At 37.2% G+C, this 24,370-nt stretch overlaps 2 protein-coding genes across 9 annotated transcripts in view; both read right to left on the bottom strand.

Annotated features, from left to right (window-relative positions):
* The window catches only part of fam13b (family with sequence similarity 13 member B), an 80,388-nt gene extending 71,986 nt beyond the window's left edge, over nt 1-8,402 (bottom strand). For 6 of the 8 annotated variants that reach the window (XM_074649227.1, XM_074649229.1, XM_074649231.1 and 3 more), the window contains exon 1: nt 8,116-8,402. The gene's annotated coding sequence lies outside the window, so the exon portion shown is untranslated. The remainder of the gene's footprint in view (nt 1-8,115) is intronic. The other 2 variants (XM_074649228.1, XM_074649232.1) reach the window with 1 other exon arrangement.
* Nucleotides 8,403-10,123: 1,721 nt separating this feature from the next.
* cxcl14 (chemokine (C-X-C motif) ligand 14) lies at nt 10,124-24,051 on the bottom strand. Its single transcript, XM_074649226.1, has 4 exons — nt 23,709-24,051; nt 21,713-21,818; nt 15,157-15,270; nt 10,124-12,450 (listed from the first exon to the last, which is right to left on the bottom strand). The coding sequence occupies exons 1-4, from the start codon at nt 23,770-23,772 to the stop codon at nt 12,435-12,437; spliced, it is 300 nt and encodes a 99-aa protein (XP_074505327.1). The 5' UTR covers nt 23,773-24,051; the 3' UTR covers nt 10,124-12,434.
* Between the last annotated feature and the right edge of the window lie 319 nt (nt 24,052-24,370).

Raw genomic sequence — 24,370 nt, 5'->3', positions numbered from 1 at the left:
TGCTCACTAAAATACCAGCCAGCTTGCTTCTACCTTTGCTGCATTTAAAAAAAAGATCCCTTTCCATCTGTTGTCTTTATATTCTGCACATGCCTGACAGCTCTGTGAAAAAAGTGACGGTGCAATGAGGAAGTGAGACTACAGCGAATCAATGAGGAAATCCCGAGCCTGTTGTTAAATATCGTTGAATAAACTGTCTTTGCTCTATTATACCGGCATTGAATGAGAGTCACTTAACACAGAACAAATAGCTTACACAGGATAGTACTCGTCTTGTCATTTCCATCTGTGCCTGTGTGTAAACAATAGATCAAAACACCAGCTGTGAGAGTACGCCGACAAATGAAGCAGAATGAAGAGCCTGTAAACAGTGACCAAGCAGACTGACTGACTGAAGGATTGTCTACAGGAGGTGACAGGTTATTTTGGTTTGTAAAGTTTACATCCTGCCATGCTGTTGCTCCTGTATTGCTCGGTTTACAATGACGCAGCTAAAAAAAAGAAAGCGCAGTGATTCGAACGACAAAATGCGAGTCAACGGGGGGTCTTCTCGAGGGGTGATGATTCGAATCATCGCCTTTCAGGGGGGCAGCCCTGCATCTAACATGAACTAAAAGGCTCCAATAGCCGTGTTGGCTGGTTTTGATCACTGGGTCTGCTGCCAGAAAACAGACTTTATTACTTTACTCACAAGCCAAGCAGCACTGGACTGCCAAGACCAAGCCAGGAGAGCTCAACTCTGAGGTCAAGGTCGAATTAATCTATTAGCTCATGTATTTGAAGAGCATCACTCTACTTAACAAGGTGAACATGGATCACTCAGCATCCAGACAGTGATATCTGGCTGGCTGGCTGGCTGGCTGGACTGATTGACCCAAATTTGGCTTCTGTTTATTTTGGACGCTGGAAAATCTATAAAATAGATAGAGCTGAATTAATGAGAGACTTTGTTGTTGTCGTTTTTTTTGATTGAACTGGAAATTAAATCTTTACACGTAGCTTGGGCCCATCTCTCATTGGGATTATTGCTAAATCCATTAACGAATGGACAGGATATTCAATGACATTTTGGTATAGAGCTGCAACAATTGATAAATTAATGGATTAGTTGTCAACTATTAAATTAATTGGCAACTATTTTCATAATCGATTAGTAATTTTTTTAAAGAAAGAACAACATTCTCAGATTCCAGCTTCTTGAATGTGAATATTTTCTGGTTTCTTTACTCCTCTATGACAGTAACCTGAAAATCTTTGAGTTGTGGACAAAACAAGACATTTGAGGACGTCATCTTGCGTTTTGGGAAACCATTTTCTGACATTTTATAGACCAAACAACTAATCAATTAATCGCGTAAATAATCTGCAGATTATATCGACAATGAAAATAATCGTCAGTTGCAGTTGTTAGTTGGCAATATTAATCATTTTAAACAATTTATTAACGATAAACAGAAAACATTTGATGGTTACACGTTCTCAAACATGGTATTTTCTTTCTCTTTTACATCACTGTAAGCTGGTTATTTTTGGATTTTTTTCTCTACTGCTCAATTTATAAAAACATTTAAAGACATTTTTACACTAAAATGTTGATTGATTATACTAAAACAAAATATGGAACATTAACTGATAAAGAAAATAATTGGTTGGTCAGCCAAAAACAATCTAAAGGTGTCGCTTTTATCTCTGATACCTTGTGATTGGGCATTTGTCATTTAATATATAGAGACCAACGTAAAAAAGATATATTTAGTACTTGGGAATTTCCAATCACACTTTAAAATATCTTTAAACGGAAAATCACAGGTTTAATCTAACGCAAAAGTCCACCAACCAGGGTGGAAAATGGCACCAAAGGTTACAGATATAGGTTATGGCAGTTTGTCATCCTGTATTTCCAGTCATGTGACTTTCATTACTACGCAATCGCTCTTGTGGCTTGACACATTGAGCAGATGCTGTATAGTTAGAGCACTGCCCTTAAACCTACTGAGAACATGCTCTCACCACCAGATTACTTCAACCCAACCAGCCGCTCAGCACAGGATTTATCCATCTGCCTCAAGCTGAGGCCTTCTGCCTCTCAAGCCTTTGTTTGGTTCGGTTTAGCACAAAAAAATGGCAAATTACACAGCGATTTACAGGCATAATAAAGATTATGCGCTTCTGTCTGATATCTACGGCAAAATTAAGAGCTTGTCTCACCAAACCTTCTGCTATTACCTAGTGACATCCTTCTGGCAAAGACGAGATGACGTTAATTGAAAAACAATTTATGGCTAAAATAAACAGATGGTGATGTCTGTTTTGGGTAATCCAATGAAATACCTGACAAATGGAGGAATTTCCTTAAAATGAAGCCAAATCCTGTAAATCCAATATTCCCCAAAAGCAGTCCTGCTCAGTGATTTGCAACATTGCCTGCAAAGACTGAACACAACCAGAGATAATAAGGGAACAGCTTCTTTGGTAGAAACAATATCGCAACTAGGGCTGAAACTAACGATTATTTTCATTATCGATTCATCTGCAGCTTATTTTCTAGATTAATCGATTGTTTGGTCTATAAAATTTCAGAAAATAGTGGAAAATGTCCATCCCATTTTCTCAAATTCCAAGGTGATGTCTTTAAATGTCTTGTTTTGTCAGTCCAAAACCCAAAGATATTCAGATTAATATGATATCGAAGGAAATCTCCATATTTCACAGGCTGAAAACTGCTATTTTTGCATGAAAAATTACTGATCGATTAGTCGACTAATCGCTGCATCTCTAATAGCAACATCTTTACCTGCTGACAAATCTCTAAAAATCTCTCCGTATATATTGTCTTACTCCTTACCTGTGTCAACAACAAATTATTGACATTTTTTATTATTATTTTCTCTATTAACTAATTAGTTGTTGGGTCCGTAAAATCTCAAAACAATTTCCCAAAATCCAAGTAGTTAACATCTTCAAATATATATTCAGTTCAATATCATAGAAGACAAAGAAAACCTGCAAATACTCACATTTGAAAAAAAATGACTTAACCGAGGCGATAAATCAATTATCAAAATAGTTTTCAATGAATTTTCTGTTGAACAACTAATCGATTAATCCACTGATTCTTTCAGCTCTATTCTCATGACAAATACTGAATAGATTTTTTGTATTTATTAAACCAAGGGAAGATTATCAGACATCTATTTTATGGTTTTATGGGCTACTGTATCCACTTAACAAATTCTCTGTTGCAATGTTGTGTGCTAAAGTTAATTTCTAACCCTGCAAATCACATAATATTTCCTACATTTCTGCAGAATAGTAAATATTGAATATATTGACGTAACATCTTAACATGCATCTGAAAGATGGATTACAGAATTTTTCAGTATAGCTACAGTCCGGGATCTGAAAGTGAAATGCTCTTGTGAGTCTGATATTCGTGGGGAAAGATAACAACACATGAATAAAAGATTTTTCTTCCAGTAGAAGCTTTTGTTATCTCAGCTGCCTAATGGACGATCTCCATTTACACAATCTTTGGGCCAGGTCAGTGCCACGCTGCAGGGAACTGCCTTCGGCCCATTTTGGCTTAATGTACACCAGAACATAATGCTCCAAGGCTTCTTGTAAGATGATGACATATCTTTTTTTCATTTTTATCTGAAATATTGTATTTCTGCCTAATTGCACAGCTTTGATTACTCCTTGAAATTACTGTCAGCTTATTATTTTGTTCATTATCTTATTCTGCAAAAGAGCTATAGTTAAATGTTTCAACATAAAAGCAAATTTAACCAATAAAAAGAGAGGTTATGAAACATATTTTCATACAGGTGTGAACACATGCAGACGGATTAAATCTGGTGAATTTTCTGGCCCTGTGGGTCCAGCTTTAGAGAGATTTGGACCATGTTGGGTTTAGCTTGGCCCCCGTCCACAGAGTCTAAAACAACCACTCACTGACCTGGCAACAACAATCCCACACTGCAGGCAGCTGTGTGGTTATGACACTGCTGCGACTGCTGTGTGTGCGCGTGTTTTCCTTCCATATAAAAACTGTGGGTCGTCTTGCATACACAGTCTTATCTCACCCGGCGGGGGGTTGGAGGGTTTTGACACCGTTGGTATGTGCATACGTGAGGTCCTTCACATAAAAGGCTGCAGGTTCAGCTAAGGTACTCTTAATGAGAATCAATGCTAATCATAGCGATGCCTCCAGTGTCTCACTGACCTTGCATTTTATTAGTATTCTCACTGAGTTAACTGAACATTTAAATTAATTGCTTTAACATAATATTTTAGCTCTATAACAATGTTCTCAAACCAGGTTTTGGAGCCCAAACTGGGCAGTGAATACCATAAAACGACAAATAATAGCCCAGGCTTTTATTTGCTTCAATCACTGAACCCAACCAGCGTATATTTGGGAGAGACGTCTATATGGGACGGGCCTTTAATTCCTTTCATCATGCTCAGCAAAGATGGGAGATACTGTCAGATTGATTATTTAAACCAGTATGAATATTACTTGTATAAAATTTAGGCTATCGCATAACATATCAATTATGGATCATTCATTTGATCTAGCTCCGGGATGGTCAACAACGGTCTTTTTTACGGCAAAGCTAAACAGAGAAAGGTGGGAACACCTTTATTTTGTAGTGGACTTCACATGACAATATTCACAACTTGGATTAATTTTACGGACTAAAGGAATTTAAATAATTGAGTAATGGACTCATATTCAGACATTATATGACCGCTTCAAAGGTAAGGAGTCTCCACATTTTATTAGTCTCTCTTGTTTACCGCTGTAACAAGTGTAGTTTGAAGCTTAGAAACTTAATAACTTTGACATCCTAATTATTATTATTAAACAACTTACAGAAACATTGCATGCTTTCTTGTTTTTTCAATCTCTCTCTTTCACACACAAGCGGCACTCAGCGTCTGACTGTAATTGTCTTCAGTTCAAAAGTCACAATTCATTGAAAAAAGATGTAATCATTTCCAAAATTCACAACATGCTTCCGTCTAACGAAATACTCTGCTTCAATCCATATTTGTTGGCGTTTTTCCTTTCAAAAACAACATTTTCCCTGGTCAGAAGACATGAAGGGAGGCACGCAACTTACGGGGCAGTCTAGCAGCAATCAACAGCACCATAAATCTGAATGAATTATACTTTAGTGCTCATAGTTTCCATAAAATGAACAGGACGATTGAACTGTGGAGAATCTATTCGATCTAATAATGTATAACATGTCCATGATGACAAAAGTTACCCAGCGTTTAATATAGATGTGCAGTTATTTGTCAAGACGTGTCGCCACACCCGGCGAGTAAAAGGGACTCGACGTCTAACTGGGGAGTTGCCAGTAACACCTCTCTTCTAACAAAAACTTAACATTATAACCTTCACAAAAGGTGGAATTTATTGCAGGACTGTCGTATTAGACTGCACTAGTTCAACTGAGTGTATTACACCATCAATCCAAAGTGTATTACAGCAGCTGACTCAACAACAGTTTTGCTACCATTTTTCCAACATCAGCACCACTGCAGAGTTGACCTTTACTCCAGTGTGCCTATAGACATATCTGCTGTTTCTTGCACAATGAACTTGTTGTTTTGGTTAAACTTTACTAAGCTATGGGACAGGTTTTGCATAAGCCCCTCAGATAAGACCATAGATCATGTGTATGTCCACAAAGTAGCTGCAGGTCAGGCGCAAAGAGCCTAAAAAAACATGAATACAGACCAAAAAGGACCATTCTTCATTACTTCTATACATTAAGTCTTACACCTCTGTGTATGCATACAGTACATTAGTATTGTTAAAGCTAAATGCCACATTAATGTATTATCTAACAAGCATGTAGTGCACAAGCACCAGAGGCTGCTGTAAAATCCTGCCAGGACAGCTATTTATAGTACATTAATAACTTCCTTTACGTCACTCAGTTTTCTCATTCTCATTTATAATGCTGGCTTTGTTTTTTCCTACCCCTTCATACAACTATAAATAATTATTTCTGAATTACATTTCATGTTTCAATCAGTGTGCAACATGCCATATAAATAAAGATATTGTTGTGAAAAAAACTGCAATCATCATCATTAGGTTTGATGTTATTGGCAATGCTGTAGAACAATTATTTTCATTAGCGATTATTGTCCAGATTGTAAAGGATTAATCGTTTAGTAGGGCTGGGACGATACACCTATCTCCCGATTATACTATCACGATACTTGGGTGCCAATTCGATATGTATTGCGATTTTAAGTATTACGATTCTACAAGTATTGCGACTCGATATTACGATTTCTTGCGATTTTCCCCTTTGTCAACACCTTATTTTGAAAACCAGACGTAGTCACACGTGTACACTTGCGCTAACTTCTCTAAGTCCGTCTCTAGCTTTGCCGTCAGCTCCGTTCTCTCATACATCCATGGTCAGCTCCATCTGGCCATTTGAATGCATTTAACATAAATGTCAGTATATGGGTGCTCTACGCCCCCTCCGCCGTTATCTATGTTTGGGCTCGCCACGATTTGTTTTGGCTGACATCATGTTACTCAGACTACAACAATTAAAGCAGTAACTCCCTTCTACTTTCTACTGCAAAGACTCAAATGAAGCAAATAAATCGATTCTGGCATCAAAAACCTATTTCAAAATTGTAAAAAAAAAATCGCTGTGGAGGAAATTTCTGTTAAATAAGGACTCAAAAACAAGAGAGCGTCTTAGAAACTGATTTTTTTTTTTTTAAATGCTTCAGCTCCACAATGTTGCAAAACCAACTTCACATATTATTTCCAAGAGATTAGTGACAGTGATTTATTTTGAATCTATTATGTACTGTATGTGTGAATACAAATGTTTGCATGCATGCACAATAATGCAAGTGTGCAACCAGTAGTGTACTTTTATAATACAAACACCATATGGAGAGCCCAATCCCTCCTGATTCAGGGTAATGGCCCGGATACGATTATGCAACGTGCAAAGGATTTCAAAAATGAAAGTGAGATCCTGAATCAATTATTATTACAGATAAAATCTATTCACCAGGATGGAGCACAGACAAATAAAGATTAATAGCAAAAAGCCGTGCCACAAAAAAAAAAAATCCAGAACATTCCTGCACAGACAGTTTAATATAATAATAGCTGCAGTAAACATCTGTGTGTAAAATGATCCAGAAACAGTCTGAACAGAAAACGAAACTACTACAGCTACAGCTCAAAAAGAGCCAATAACTCCAGACAGCAGAAACAACCGGATCTCTGTGCACGGTTCACATCAACAAACATCTGCGCAACTGAAAACAAGAGACATCCTTTAACTCTGCTTGTGGCACCTATAAACCCTGAAATATTGAATTATTCATCAAATCAAATATCTGCACAACTAAAAATAAAAGACATTATTTAACTCTGAAATATGTAATTATTTAGAATATCAAATATCTGCACAACTAAAAATAAAAGACATTATTTAACTCTGAAATAATTAATAATTTAGAATATCAAATATCTGCACAACTAAAAATAAAAGACATTATTTAACTCTGAAATAATTAATAATTTATAATATCAAATATCTACAAAACTAAAAATAAAAGACATTATTTAACTCTGAAATATTTAATTATTTATAATATCAAACATCTGCACGACTGAAAACAAGAAACATCATTTAACTCTGCTTGTAAAACCCTGAAATATTTAATTATTTAAGCCAGTGTTTCTGTCTCTAGCTCTCTGTTGCCTGCAGAGGAGCCACAGATGTGATGGAACTGCCTTCCACTGCTAGCACAGTTAGCCATTTTCATTAGCATGTTAGCTTCCAAATAAAACACAAATAAAACCAGTTAAACACCAACTGCTGCACTTAAATGCAAGTCCCTAAATTAAGACACAATAAACAGATACAATCACACCATATACATGTGTAAGACACTACTTATTTAAAACAGATAGAGAGCAACAAGAGAAACGAGCTGTTAGCATTAGCTTGCTAGCATGCTAGCTGCTAAGATGCTGGAGTTGAAGCAGAAGAAGCGCTAGTTAGCATAATTAGCATAGCGAGCTAAGTCAGTTGGTACCAGACTTACCAGGTCAACACAAACAGCAACGCGGAGCAGCAACGATGCATCAATGTCTGGGTTTGTTTCTGTAGAAGACGTCTTGACGGATGGAGATCAGAGTTGATGGTGAATAAATGTCGTCGGGAACATTGCAGAGAGTCTCGAGATATATAATGTGGTTCCTGTTTTTGTTTTAGCTCGGACTGACTGGCTCGGATCGGATTCCTGATCGTTCAGCAGGTCGGTCGTTGCTTAGCGAGTCTCTCTCTCTCTCTCTCTCTCTCTCTCTCTCTCTACACACCCTCAAGGGACGAACCTGCCAAATACTGACCCCGCCTCTCTCTCTCTCTCACTCTCTCTGAGCACAGTGGGAGACAGCTGGCAAATACTGACCCCGCCTCTCAATTCAATTTGATTTATTGATCAGGACAATATTGCCAAAGCGTCAATTCAATAAAAAATAATACATTTAAAAATAATTAAAAATTAAAAAACAAAAAACATATATACAATTTATTAAGCAAATTACAATATATAGATATTTAAAAAAGAACATGCACGTAAATGGAAGAAAACAATAAAGAAGTAATTAATGTTTGTTGTGTCAATAAAACAAACAAATAACAAAACAATTAATAACAATATATTGCAATATCAAAGGATAAATGTAAGTGAGTGTGAGTTACATCTATTATGTGTTGTTGTGGTTGTCTCTAAGGCTGTGACATGCACTGACTCTCATGCCTCTCTCTCTCACTCTGAGCACAGCGGGAGACAGCTGGCAAATACTGACCCCGCCTTGCAGCTATAACTTCACAAATACAAATACAGATATGATTGTTTCTTTTATTTGTTTCTTTTGTCTCTATTGTCTATATGACAGTTTAACCAACCACATTATGTAGACAGTAACTAAGCACATGTACTCAAGTAGGTAATGTCTGTCAAGATATTACATAGACTTTATCCAGTAAAACTTTATTTCCCATCTATTTTATTGACTGTATATATACAAGAATGTTTTATATTTATGTAGAGGAATGTTGAAAATTGTAACTTGCACACTTTGTTTATAGTATATTCTAATATACTAATATAATATATTCTTTATATTGTGTATACTATATATATTACCTCTATCTATCTATCTATCTATCTATCTATCTATCTATCTATCTATCTATCTATCTATCTATCTATCGTTTAATGAATAGGTGAAACACTGGCTGAAACTAAACCAAACCTGTGATCACTGATTATTGATTGGGAACATACAGTACATATGTAAAGTAATTGTAATGTACAATGTTGTATTATGTGTTTTTATGTAAGATGTGCTATTCTGTATTTTTTAATTTTTTTAATTTAATTTTTCTTAAAAGCCTAATGAGGGACAAGGTCTGCAAATTAGCTATGGCTAGAAGTCCTATATACCTTGCATCGGTTGCAGTATAATTAAGTGTAACAATGCCTATGTATTGTATCCTATAAAAGATAGGATCCCTGTTTAAATACATTAATTAGACACATTAAAGTTACTTTATGTCATTTTTAAACACACTTTGTCAGGCTCGATTTGAGTTTAGTTAAACTGAAATCATAATACTGACATTAACTTATTTTTCTCCACTCATGTATAACTTTTAGACACCAGACTATGACAAACAATTTGATAAATAGCTTTTAAATAAAGACATTGTTATAAAACGTACAATTAAAAAGTTTTATTGACTTATTGAATTCTGATTTTTTTTGCCTATATTACCTCAATATGTTTATGTGAATTATTGTCTTTCTGTATTCACAATACTTTCTAATCACTGAAATATTTACAGCTAAACTACCTGTATTATTTACTATTACCATCTCCTGCTCTTCGCCTGATAATAATCAGTTGGTGTTGGTATATACTGCCACCTGGTGGACTGCTTGTCTCACAGCACTTTAATTTGAAAGGGCTCCATCTTCCTTCCTCTTTTCTTATCTTCTCCTTTGTTTCACTTTCAATTACAATGAATAAAATGCAAACACGAGCTGCTCTATAGACACTTTATTGCTGTTTATTGTTTTACACTCACAGGAATGTTTAACTGTGTGTTTGGTGGGCTGGTTCAAACACTCACCCTCCAAATATCTGTTACCAAACCAAGATTTAAATAGCAAAAACAACTATAATGCAGTAATACAATATACATGACACTATAATGTGAATTCATTCTGACTAACATATAGGCTATACTGGTCCATTTACAAAATGCTTCTTTATATATATTGATATATAAGATATAAAACAAGAATAATGCACATTCTTCAAAAGGTAAAGAAAATGTGGTGTTTTCATATATATATGCAGATATATTTTTGTGTGAATTCTGTTTGGTGGCAACAAAACAACAGTCATTATTACCAAGTGTGTCCACAGCATACAGAATAATAACACGTTGGACAGCTATAGTTCAGTAGATCTACTGGAGGAGAGATAAGATCGTAAAAGAGCATCATCACCCACGTAGGAGACAGTGAAATGATCATTAGGAGTACAAATGAAATGCCGGACATACATTTAAATATAACCTTAATGGGTGTTCTTTTGTATGTGGACAGTAAGTATGACTCAGACTGCTAAAGTTTTCAGGCACATTGTCCCCTTACAGCAGCTTATTTCTCAACATAATGAATCAATGAGCCACACTGGGTGATATTTTTCTTTCTTACCGTAAACATGGTCACTGTAGTTTTATTTGAAGTCACCTTCTGCGGCCACAAAAACTCAGTTGAGCACCAAATGTGTGTTAATCCGCAGATGAAAATAGTCCCCAACAAATACACCATTTACTCCAGTTTGAGTGACATTTGATCAAATCTACAGTGCCCTGCTTTTTTAGGGAGTTATTTAGCCTTTTTTTTTTAAAGTGAAAGTATTTAAAAATGCACATATTCAGTAGGAATGAATGGGCTTGGGGCTGAGTGCCACAGACGTGGTAGATTTTGAATATTTTTATGGTTAACATTAACAAAAGACTAGAATATCACCACCAGCCTTTTTCCTTTAAGGATGCTAACAGCTCAATACAGTCGTTATGTAGGCAGTTTGTATGAGATATTGCTTCATTATACATTTATTTCAAGAGGTGGAACTACAAAAACAGATAGTCCTTTGTTGATGTAAACTGCAGACAGTCTTCCTTTCTTAGTGTATTTAAAGGGACAGTGTGTAGGATTTAGTGCCATCTAGTGGTGTGGTTGCAGATTGCAACCAACTGAGTACTCCTCCGCTCACTCCTCCCTTTCCAAGACTGGAGTAACGTGAGCCACCGAGTACAAAACCGTGGTAACGCTCTTCGCCTCGCTCAGAGGTCATCCTTACTATAATAGAAGTCAGACTGTGGCTGGTGGTACTAGGGTTTTGCAGTCTGCGACTCACGTTACGGCAGTTTCAGATCCCCCAAATGGGATATACAGTAGATCCCTCAAATGTTACACACTGTCCCTTTAATAATCAAATATTTGAATGAAGTCCAGACTGTACTGTATGTAGCAATGGCACAAATGAACTATGTGATATTGTATTTAATATCTATTGAAACTACACCCTGCCAGTTAATTTGATAATATTTCACAAAAATGGGTGCAGCAGAGTAGTGTGTTTGTTTGACACATATGACAAGCATGTACATGGTAAACACACACACTCACAAACAGTGGTAGATCTCCTCCATCTGACTGAACAATCTGTATTATATGTAACCGCACACTGACTGCCACTCCTCTAAATACAGATTGAGAAACTGTATTGCTACCGTTTACAGGTGATCAGATCCTAAATGTTAGCATTGTACAAATGTCCTACCTGTCATAGTGAATACCAGAGCAGTGAAAATCTTAACAGAAACATCCACACTGTATTTTTTTCAAAGGAAGGTTTGTCTTCAGATTTACACTCTTCACTTTGAAATAAGCCTAAAAGCAAAAAAGAAGTCCCTTTAAGTAACAACTGAACGAACCTACAGCTGTCTGAACACAGATGGTGGTCGCTCGCCCACTATGTGACAAGTATAACTACAGTTGTAAAGACTGGAGTGGTAAGTGACTGTATCTAAAACGAGCCCACCATCTTATATATATATATATATATATATATATATATTTATCTATGTATATATAGATATATATATATACGAACTAAAGATATCTCTTTATGTGCTCGACAGATCTCAGGCAGAAGAGGGAAGAAGTACAGTCTGATTGAAGATTACATCTTGTACTTTGCAAAAAAACAGTCCTGGTGGTGTTGTCGTCTTTTTTTTTTGTCTCACTTTATCCACATGTGCGGGGTCGCAGAGGTTTTAGGCTTCATACACCCTGAGGAAGAAACAAAAATAGAGTTAATTTGTTGTTCAGTTGTCTGTTAAAGATTCACTTCTTTCGGCGTATCCTCATACAACAGCTCGTATGATATCTTACGAAAAGTTATTCACCATTTTTCATGCGTTTTCCTACGAATGTCCAGCAACACTTGTCAATTTCCGCTCGTTACATGTATACAGTCTTTTCAAAATAAACTTCTGTCTTCACAGGAAACAACTTGGTTAGGTCTATGCAACAAAACTATTTGGTTAGGTTTAGGAAAAGGTCGTGGTTTAGGTTAAAATAACTACAGAAGTGACGTAACTTAAATACAGAAGTTACATTACAAAAAAATCAACGTTGACTTCTGGTTTCACACAGGTCATGAACAGCGGTCTCCTAGGCGAAAGTCCCATATTTTTTGACCCACCCATCCACCCTGAACTCCTCCATATGCTGCGTTTTACTCATACTCTTTATACTTCCTGGTTCACGATTACGTGGATTACATACAAATTGATTTTGTGGGATATATACGAGTTACAGTGCATTACCTTGTGTAGATATAGCTATGAACGATGTATGACAACAGCCCGCTCTTTTAGCTGCCTTCTGCCAGCATCGTTATGGGCTGTGTCTAAAAACATGTGGAAAACGCCAGATGTGGCGCTTTTTTTCCTTCCAATCTGTTTGGGAGGTTGCGGTCCTGTCACGCCTGCCGTTACCAAGCAACCAAAACCTGCATACTGCGATGACGATGATGATGAAGTTGCGCTAATTTAGCAAGAAGCCTGATTGACTAAACTAAACACAAGTTTAGTTCAGTCAGCAAAGCAAAGATTAATGGATTTCCAGCACCGTAAATCCATCACAGTAACTTTACTGCTCGATTTCTCTGCGTCAATTTGGCTGACCTTTCAACTGGATGTTGTGATGTTCTTGGACAGAAAGGGTGAAGCAAGTAAAATAGTCCGTGGGACACATATAAAGCTCTGGGTAGCCCTGCACTAAAATGATTAAGTTCTCCTCCATACTGATATTTACGGAAGAAAGAAAAAATATCTGCCAGCTGTGATTGATTGTTCTTCGTTGCATGACATGCAGCCGTTGCAGGACATGCAGCCGTTGCATGACATGCGCACTGCAGCCGTCACAGCCGAAAAATAGGCACTTGGAAACGCTTGCGCGCTGCGACGATGTCGCTAGTGCGCTTGAGCACGCCTGCCACACGTCTATATTTACAACAACGGTTTTGAGCAAAAGATGTGGCATGTTTACGGCTCTGTAACCTCCTCCAGCAGCTGTTTTCCTTTTGTCTCAGTTTGTTGTATTTGATTTGCTGGCCTTGTGGAAATAAGTGTAAGGACAAAGGTTTAATCACCCTGTAACACACAAAGTCCCAGTGGAAATATCCTTTTGTACTCAGCAAAATACTGAATCTCTGCCTTCTCCACAGGGCTTATTATCTGTGGCTGACCCTGACCTCTGATCTCTGACCTCCCCGTGGTGGAGGGAAGGTGAGAGGAGACATTTTCAACAAAACAAATCAATAAAGCTTCACAGAGAAGCCACCGGGCAACCACAGTACGACCCAGAGTCAACAGAGGCAGGTTGTCATGGATGTGCTTTAGGGCTGCAACTAACAATTATTTTCATTGTCGATTAATCTGTTGATTATTTTCTTGATTAATCGATTACTTGTTTGGTCTATAACATGTCATGTTGATCAGTGTTTCCCAAAGCCCAAGATGACGTCCTCAAATGTCTTGTTTTGTCCATAACTCAAAGATATTCAGTTTATTGTCATAAAATATTCACATTTAAGAAGCTGGAATCAGAGAATTTTTACAAATTACTCCTATTGATTAATGGATTATTATATAGTTGGCGATCAATTTAATAGTTGACTACTAATTGATTAATCGTAGCAGCTCTAGTGTGCTTGGCAGAGCAGTAAGGGATATGGAAATCTAATGGGAAACAATACATATACAGTAGAATGCTAACATCAAATGAGCCTTTTAGTGTTGTGTCTTTCTAAATGTGTCTATTGTATGGATGCAGAAACAAGCTGTGAACATTGGTACAATTTTAAGTTGAAATGGTGAATGTGTTAGCAAACGTTTTCCTTTTAATGCATCCAGTCGACATGAAGCAACATTAGTATTCATTTAGAGTCGCGTTTCTGGCCATCTGATGAACGTAAATCCAATATTTGTGGTCTCTACCAACCCCTGAGAGAAATATGTGACTCTTTAGATGATAAATGTTCCACTATGTTCACAAGCTAGTCTCTAAATAATACACTATAAAGCTCTGTCGAGCTGAGGGGAACTGCACCGTCGGGTGATAATTGTTTTGTGCGTTTGTCACTACGAGTGACACCTTTTACATTACACGCAGTCATTTGATCCATAAATATTGATTATAGCCGCTTTGAATAATTATTATTGTTGCCATCTGTAGCATTATTAGGTTATTTTGCAAACTGTGTACTGACTAGAGCCGACTAGGAAAGCCAAAGTATTTATGAGAATATTTGTATTTTCTCTTGTCATCTATAGCCTTGAAAACAATGCATCTTAACCCCTCACCCGCAAAGACAATCAACATAATAACATTATAGGGAGTAAGATAAAAAATCCCAGGAATTAAAACACAAGTAAAACAAATCCATTGTCTGCTTATCCACGACTTGTCCAGGATTTATAAGATTATTACCTGTGCTTGTCCTTCCAGATGCGGAACCATTTGACCAGATTCTTGGTGCTCTGAAGTTTGGGATGAAGACAATACTCCTGACCTTTGAACCGAGCCACGTTCTCCATCGTCACACTGAGAGGGCGAGCACAGGAGAGACAAAAAAAAATACCCCAGAGATGTTAGAAAGTAAAAGAATATAATGTTATTAACAAATCACATCTTATGCACTCCCACAGCAGTTAAATGGACGTTTGTAAAATTCATTGAAGCCTACTTATAACATTTGTTTTACTGATGAGAGGAAAAACACTAGAGCCTCTTAACTCTGCATAAATGCCTTTATTTGATCTCAATTATGTAAAGGATAATGTAAAGCGAGTCGGTCATTGTTGTTAAATAAACCCCGACAGGGAGATGCAGGGACCCCAACGCGAAGCCCGGGGGGTTAATTTCACAACAATGACCTGCTAGTTGTACATTATCCCGCTTATTACATGGCTACTTACTTAAGAAATCAATAATGTGAACTGTGTAATAATGAACTGTGCCCATAGCAACGGTCTGTTATACATAGCAACGGTCTGCTATAAGGAAATAACAGACCGTAGAACGCCGTGATTGACCAATCAGAATCAAGTATTCCACAAAGCTGTGTAATAAAAATGATTTAATGTGTATATTTTTTCAATCACATGCATAAAACGTTGAGCCAAGTTGTGATTTATCAAACGAAAAATAGCGAAATGGCTGGTTTACTTATTCAAGATAATATAAGATGATGCGGAAATGGCAGTAAAGATGGTCAAGAACGTTCATTTATGCACAAATTCACTCGTCACGATTTATAGATGAGGAGTTGGGAAACACTGCTCACACGCTAAACACACTCTAAATAACAGCATAGCGGGCCAAAATGTCAAATATGGCACCAGAATCTGCTTGCTATTGTACAGTCAGTGACTTAGAGAAGAAAATTAAGAGATTAAGCAATAAATATTTGACATTTAGACCCCTGCGGTGCAATTAATAGTTTAATTAGGTTGCACAATATGTTTTGAGAAATAGACAACTGTGTTATCTTCAATGGTTTGAAAGAAAGTTGCGATCAACTACAGGAGCCAATTTATTTGCATGAATTTCAATGGAGCTGAATGGAGTAAAAATACTGATTTGGGGTATTTAAAACTATCTGAAAGCCAGTCCGAGTGGTTTGAATGGAGACTGGTCCCGTTGTAGCACATTTGACATGTTGTTGCCCCAAATTTTAGCTGCCTTTCTAAAATGTCCTCAATAACATTTCCGCAGTTAAATGCCCTCGCAATTCAAAAGGGCAGCTTGCACGGGGCGGCCAGTTAACTTGGCCGGGGAGTAATATTATGGAGCTGCCACTGAAAAATGTGACATCTGAGCTCATTGAATCAACCGGTCTGTCTGTAACGCTCTGCTTAAGGCACCGGTAGAGACAGTATGCCTGCATGTGGCACATTCAGGCCAAACAAGGGGGATGTGGGAAAAACACCCAGCATGCCATGGGGCCTCTCCATCCAGTGACATGCTCAAAGGCTTGCCAAACCATGAATGCTCAACAAGTTGACTAGAGGAGAAAAGACTTGACTCTCAATAAAAACGCTGCATTCAGTAGTTATAAGATTAAAGCATCTATTTTCCTGCTCATTCAGTCACTTTGTTTGGCTGTTGAGAGGCAGCTGTACGCGCTTTGTGATGGAAGAACTGAGCTTTGAGACAACCTGAAGTGCTTTTATATGTGTGCATGCCAAGGCCGTGATAATAAACACACCCTGAATGTTTATTCATTTAAATTTAACCTAAATAACTGTGTTCATTTGAGCTTTAGTTCCTCCTCATTGTCATTCACCTGGGCAGCTCAAGTGCAGCCACTGGCTCTAATATGGTTAGAAGAATGTTTCAAAAGCACAGGAGGATGAAGGAAAGACTGCGAGGGAGCTGGAAGAAGAATGAGAGTAAAATGAAAAAGAAAAGTAGCGATGATGAAGCTAACTTTACGTGAGTATTTCCATTTTCTGCAACTTCATACTTCCACTTCACTACATTTAAAGGGGAAATACTGTACTTTTTATCTTATTACATTACATTATATTACATTTTAAAGCTGCAAGTTACTTATGATTAACAATATGATTATCTTATAAGATAAACTGACAAAAAGTAAAGCTAAAATGTGTTCCATCTTCACTAGCAACATTAAAATGCTTATACTAATCCACCATGATATGATATGACACTCTAAAATGACTTATTCTGCATAACGTTAAAGGAGCAGTGTGTAACATTTCGGGGGGATCTATTAGCATAAATGTAATATAATATTCATAACTATGTTTTCATTAGTGTATAATCACCTGAAACTAAGAAGCGTTGTGTTTTTGTTAGCTTTGAATGAGCCCTTCATATCTAAATCGGGAGCGGCTCCTCTTCACGGAGTCCGCCATGTTTCTACAGTAGCCCGAACGGACAAACCAAACAGTGGCTAGAGAGAGACTTTCATGTGTTTATGTTACCTGAAGGACACCGTAGTTCTTTGACACACTTGTGAAACTGCGGTAACTTGAGCCGCAGAGTGCAAAACCGTGGTACCGCCAGCTGCCGTCTGACTTCTGTTGTTCCTAAAGTAGTGTTATTACGGTAAGGATGGCCTCTGAGCGAGGCGAACGGCGTTACCACGGTTGTCCACACGGCGGCTCATGTTACTGCAGTCTTGTAAAGGGAGGAATGAGCGGAGGCGTACTCAGTTGGTTGCAATCTGCAACCACAACACCAAATGCCATCAAATCCTTCACACTGTACCTTTAATGTGATACTCAGAGTAGCCTAATACTGGTGTGCTTTTATTTTGAATGCATGACTTTTACTTGTTTATGTTTACTAAGTAAAGGATCTGAATACAACTGACTGAAGCGTAACAGGGTAGAAGAAGAGAAGCAGCAAGAAAACAGAAAAAGAGACTGATAAAGACAGAGAAAGGGCACCGATAAGAAACATAATGAGACTAAAAAGAAGGTGAAAAAGGATATTAAAGTGATAAAGTAGAAAAAAGACTAAATGGGAAAGAGAAGGAGAGAGAAAATGGAGAGAAAGAAAAGAAATAAGGAGAAACCAGGGACATTTTGTTGCTCTAGCTGGTGTGTGTGTGTGTGTGTGTGGTTTAGGAGTGGTCGCTCAGAATGCCAAGCTGAGCGCCGTAAGCCAAACGGCCACAACAAAGACCAGAGGGGGACTCGCTCGCTCATTTCTCTCCTGCTCTCTTTCTTTCTGTGGCTTTCCGGAGCCCGCTGAGGCTCATTTTTCACCGGGCACCAGTGGCTGGTGGCCCCCATCTCATGCTAATAGAGCAGCCTTAAATAACGGCTGTGTGGCGGGTAACACACACTCACACAGGAACAGACCTGGGAGCTGAAGTAGACCAACTCTAGCACTTCTCAGAGGGTTTCTTTATGCATTCACGCTTGATTACCTCAACTCCATGTCTGGCTGCATAGTCTTTGAAAACACAGCATATAGATTTTCCTTTATAACTTTACATCATTTTAGACACATACATAATCATACACTGTCAGTAAATTTTAAATTTGAGTAAATTTTTATTAACTTTTATTAACTTTTAACTTCTGTACAGACTAAATTAAACCCTTAATTGTCACTTTAAATGTTGTTTACTTTATAATAGTTGTCCATTATAGAGCATCAACTATAAAAACGATACTTGGGCTGCAACTAATGATTTGTTTTCATTATCAATTGATTCGCCTAGTATTTTTTGATTAATAATTTCACAATAAAATGTCACAAAATTGTGAAAAATGCACAATTCAAGTTCCCAGAGCCCAGGGCGACATCTTCAAACTGCTTGTTTTGTACGGCCTACAATCCACAATCCAAAAATACTTCATTTAAAATGCTATAAAACGGAGAAAAGTAGAAATCCTCACATACCAGAAAATATTAAAATACATAAATTGCTCAATAACTGATTTAAATGATAATTCTGTTAATATAATTTCTGCAGATTAATTTTCTTTCAATTGACAATATTGAAATGTATGGGATCAATGCAATCTGATTAATCTAATTTCCATAATCTGTACACTCCAATTTAAAAAGAGCTGTTTATGTGGTGTTATTGTTACGACCCACTCTTATGACCAAACGTATAGGTACGGGAAATATCTGAATTCAATCCTTCAATTGTAATTTCATGTATAAATTGAGTAAAAACACAGGTGTTTTGTTAATTATAGGATACATATTTTTACATTAAAGGGTTTAAATTTCACTGGTGTTCAGTCATTTACCAATTTTAAAGAGCACACACTTAAGGGTACATTATGTATTAGAGATGCAACTAACGATTATTTGAATTGTCGTTTAATCTGTCGTTTATTTTCTCGAATAATCGATTAGTTGTTTGGTCTATAAAATGTCAGATAATGGTGAAAAATGTCGATCAATGTTTCCCAAAGCCCAAGATGAAAATGTCTTGTTTTATCCATGACTCGAAAATATTCAGTTTACTGTCATAGAGGAGTAAAGAAACTAGTAAATATTCACATTTAAGAAGCTGCAATGAGAGAATTTTTTACTTATTTTCTTAAAAAAATACTCAAACCAATAATCAAAAATAGTTGCCGATTAATTTAATAGCTGACAATTAATCGATTAATCTTTGCAGCTCTACACTGCATTGTCTAACATTAAGTCCCTGGAGACTTATCTAAACTATATGCCTAACCCTAACCCTAACTCTAACCTTGTATCAAGTCTTAACCCAAAAAGTCATGATTTACATTGTACTGACTTGCATTTTTGTCCCTAATAGAAACTGATTAATGCTATATCATATGTCACATCCACATGATCAGCTACCCACATTGTGTTCTCAGTGTGATATTGTAATCTAACAGCAGGTGGCAGCAGAGTTTGTGCCTGGAACAGAAAACGGACTCCAGGGAGGCTGACATAACATCCCCATCTGTCGTCCCTTCATGTAGCTTTGACATGAAACTTCAAATGAATTCCACACGGATATCACAGCTCACATTTCTGGCTACGTTTGAGACCTCACCCCCAGGAGTTGACCCAAGATCACAGTAAAAGAAATATACTACATACTGTAGGCTAGATATAATGTTAAGAGTTTATTTATTCAATGTTTCTATCTGAGCGCCATGGGATCCTTTGAGTGTGTTTGGACGCCTCTAGAGAGAGAATTGAACATTATAGCTGTCAGATTTTGTGGGTCAAAGGTCAGAAAGCAGAGGGAGAGAGAGAGAGTAGGTGGACAGATCACACAGACAGTCTGTAATTCACAAAATAAGACTGTAAAGTGACACTGATACTGATAAGTGAACATACATTGTTTACATACAAATATTTTTGTCTTTTTTTTTGGTGTGAAATAATGTAATAAAGATGCATACATTGCACACAACCTTCTGTAGGATGTTGTACATCATATATTATCGTGTGATAATTCAATATGATAATTTATCGTCTTTCAATGGAATCATATCGTGAAATCGTATATTGAGATATCATGATACACATTTACCGTTGTCTAAATTGATAATAAAAAGCATATACTTACAGAAAATTTGATGTAAAATAGTTCGAGGGAATATCATTTGAAGATTGCAATTTTGTTTTTCCATCACACTTTACATTACCACTCAGCTCAATGCGATTAACAAATGTGTATGTATGGAAATATGATGTTTTTTTCTTCATAATTTCACTTTAAACTGTTATGTTTATTTTATTGAACTAAAGTTTTTGATTAAATGAGAAAATACTTTTCATTTGTCTAATATTTAATTCACAAAAATAGGCTATACCGTGTGGTTATTTCATCTAGACTATTTATTTATTGAATTACCACAAAACAAGCTAAAACGTGATATATCGTTATCGAGATATAAAATGACCTATATCATGATAGAAGAATTTTGCCATAAATCTGGTAATTAAGATGAACCCTTTATTAGATTGTCATGAAAGTGCTTGAACGTTCTGGAAAGTGGTGTTTATTTTCTTCCCACCTTTCACACTAATAAATATTTTTTCCTCACCCCTGACTGCAGGCCGGGGTGTCATTAAATCATCAGTTAATCATCACACTGTAAATCCTCCCAAGTGCTTTAAGCACAGACGACAGGATGTTTTGATGATGCCTGCACACCTGCCAAATATGTTTTTGGTCATTGTGGCACAGTCTGTATATCTGTGTGTCAAGCTGGTACAAATACTGTGATATTATGACTTATAGTGAATGCCAGCACAGTGAGAAAGAAAATAAGAAGCAGTGGAAGAGAAAAGAAAGGAGAGAAAAATCTTGTATATGAAAAGAGATGGGTAGGAAGAAGGTCAAGGGATTAAGGAAAAGGAGCAAACAAAGGATGAGAAGGATAAAGAGGAAAGAGGGAAGACAGTGAGGGAGAGGAAGAAGGTCAGCAAGGAAAGGGCAGTCATGGACATACAATAAAGATATCAAGCAGTGGAAAGAAAGAGAGACTGAAAGAGAATAAAAAGTCTCACTCACAAGATCATCTTCTCTTGGCAGAACGGGTGTTTGGGTTTGATCTCCAGCTTCTGCACATCCTTATATCTGATCTTTGGTCCTTTTCTGGTGCACCTGCACTTGTAGGCTGTCGAGAAATCAAACACACGACTTTAATCATCAAAAGTAACATAATGAACTTGCAATGCTGCACGGGGATTTAAAAATAATAGAAACTGATTGTGTGACAGATTATTAAAGTTAGTCTCAGTAGCTCACAACTTCCACAGACATTGAAGTGATAGAAAAGTTTATGATTTAATCGCAAAGCAATCTCAATAAGTCCCCGGTTTATCTTACCTTTATCTTAAGTCTGGTGAAATAACACTTTAAAAACTACTTAATTTGTGTGCTTATACAAAACAGTAATTATTTAATTAAAGATGAAGTCACATATAAACATGTTCAGAATATGAATTGTAACTCAAAGATGAACAAAAGGTAGTGAGATTTCTTCCAAATTGCATGTAGTTATTACCCTCTAAAAAACTTTTGGGTTAAGAAAAATGTACTTTATTTCCCCTCAACAGGTTGAACGCTACTTCAAAAACTTGTTCGGATCAGCAATATGAACTGATTTGCTAATTTATCCAATGCACAGTGAAGGGGATTCAAGTTAGGCATAAAGAACCTGTGGCTTCAACAGAAAACCCCTCTTTTTATGCTGCTTTTCTATCAGACTAACCCCACTGGGGACAGATGCATTAACTGCTTTAATAGAGGCTACATGAAGTCACACTTCTTAGGTATTTATATTCATTTCAGTCCAACATCTTCTTGAGGTCCAGTTTTCTAGTTGCTGTGACTTTACGCTGCAGAATAAAGGCGGAGGAAATTAGTTTTTCTGGGTTGAATAATATTTGTGATGGGAGGCGATGACCTGGATAGTCCAAGGTTTCCTTCATCCATCAACCTGCTATCTGTCCTCACCGCCGGCCACTAAATCTGTCTCGAGCCCCACGGTGATGTAACATAACATTGAGGTTAATGTATCCATGTGTACTGTGTAATGGGGGTTTTCAATGGGGGTAAATGGCTTCTACACTTCAGTCTATGAGAAGAGAAACCTGTTTACTCTGGTGCCATCTGTGATGACAATAATAAAACATTTTATCTAAGAATTTAAGTGACTTTTAAAGCATACATTGATGTTTTTTCAGTTATTGGTTTCCCCCTCTCTTTGCACCAAACTACATTCATGCAATATGTGCTTTTTAAAGAGCTGACTAATAATGTCCCTGGCAAATACAGACACATATTTGACATATAAGACAACTTCCAGAGTATATTTAGACTACATCTAAGATTTGCAGGTTGTTTTTGCTCCATTTTTTTCCCTCATTAAATCTGTTATTCCCAAATAAACAATAGCATTTCATTCCATCATGCCCCCAAACCCTCCTCCACTTGGCCCCGTAAAAATCGGCTTTAAATGATTCCAGTTACATATGGTGAGCTTCACTTGTCCTGCCAGAAAGTCCCACAGTGGTGTGTTCAGGGTGTAAAAAAAACAAACTTGTGAATGCCAACACAGGGCTCATGAGATCAGATTGTTACACCATAGTAGTATGCAAACTATGATGTAACATAGTGTGTATGGTATTCATCAGTGCACTCTTCTCAATGTTCTCAATGTTTATGGATAAAATAAGATTAAGAAGCTGAATTGAAGCAGGTGGCATATTGGAGAGTTGTGAAGCAAACACCACTGAGACACTTGTTGTTTTCACAACCTGTGCTGGAGATTTGAGGATCAACTTCACTCTTGTTGCAAACAAACTCTGGATCTGATTTTATGCTTTAATCCCTTCATGCACAACATAACAAAGCAAATGAGGCGTAAAAAAACGTATACATCTCCATCGTTTTGCTTGTTATTCAGCTATACATCACCATTGCTTCAAAGCAACAACAACAAAAAAAAAAAAAATCCCATTATGAAAACTTTAAAATGAACAAATAATAAAGCATTACTCACCTTCTGCACTCAGGACGTATAAGGCCACCACTAACAACAGTAGCACCGCTGTGCACCGATGCATCTCTTCACAAGTCAAAATATATATTTGTTTTTTGTTAAAAACAAGCTCCTCAAAATCCGAGCTTTCGAGTCTTTCGAGGTGCAAATAAAATCCACTTGCAGAGAAGAAGTGAAGGAGCTGCTGAGGTTTTTTTTTTTGGAGTCCCTTTGGAGAGCTGATTGTGCAACTCAGTCTGTGCGTCCTGCGCGCTTGGATGAACCTCCAGTCAGTCGTTTAGCTCTCTCTCTCTTCCTCTCTCTCTCTCTCTCTCTGTGTGTCTGTGTGTGTGTGGAGAGGTTGAAGGCAGCAGCTCTTTTAAAAGCAGCCCGCTGTCCTCTCCTCATTAATATGCACAGCCAGACAGCGAATCAAACACTTGTGGCCTGCGAGGGAGAAGTGGAGAACACGGAAAGGGAGGGAGGAGAGAGGGGAGGGAAAGAAAAATACACATTTTGTCCACCATATCGAGACGGTGTTGGCTGGTTTATGTTGTCACTGTAACTGTTCAGCTCCTATATCCTGATTATAACTCACAGCATAATGTCATAATAATAAGGAGAGGATTGTGGCAACAAGTGCAGACAGTTTGCGCGTTAATTTAATCCATTTCTATCAGATT

This window comes from Sebastes fasciatus, chromosome 10, assembly GCF_043250625.1.
Source record: "Sebastes fasciatus isolate fSebFas1 chromosome 10, fSebFas1.pri, whole genome shotgun sequence".
Taxonomy (NCBI): domain Eukaryota; kingdom Metazoa; phylum Chordata; class Actinopteri; order Perciformes; family Sebastidae; genus Sebastes; species Sebastes fasciatus.
The sequence above is the reverse complement of the archived record's forward strand: the minus strand, read 5'-3'. Positions and strand labels throughout refer to the sequence as shown.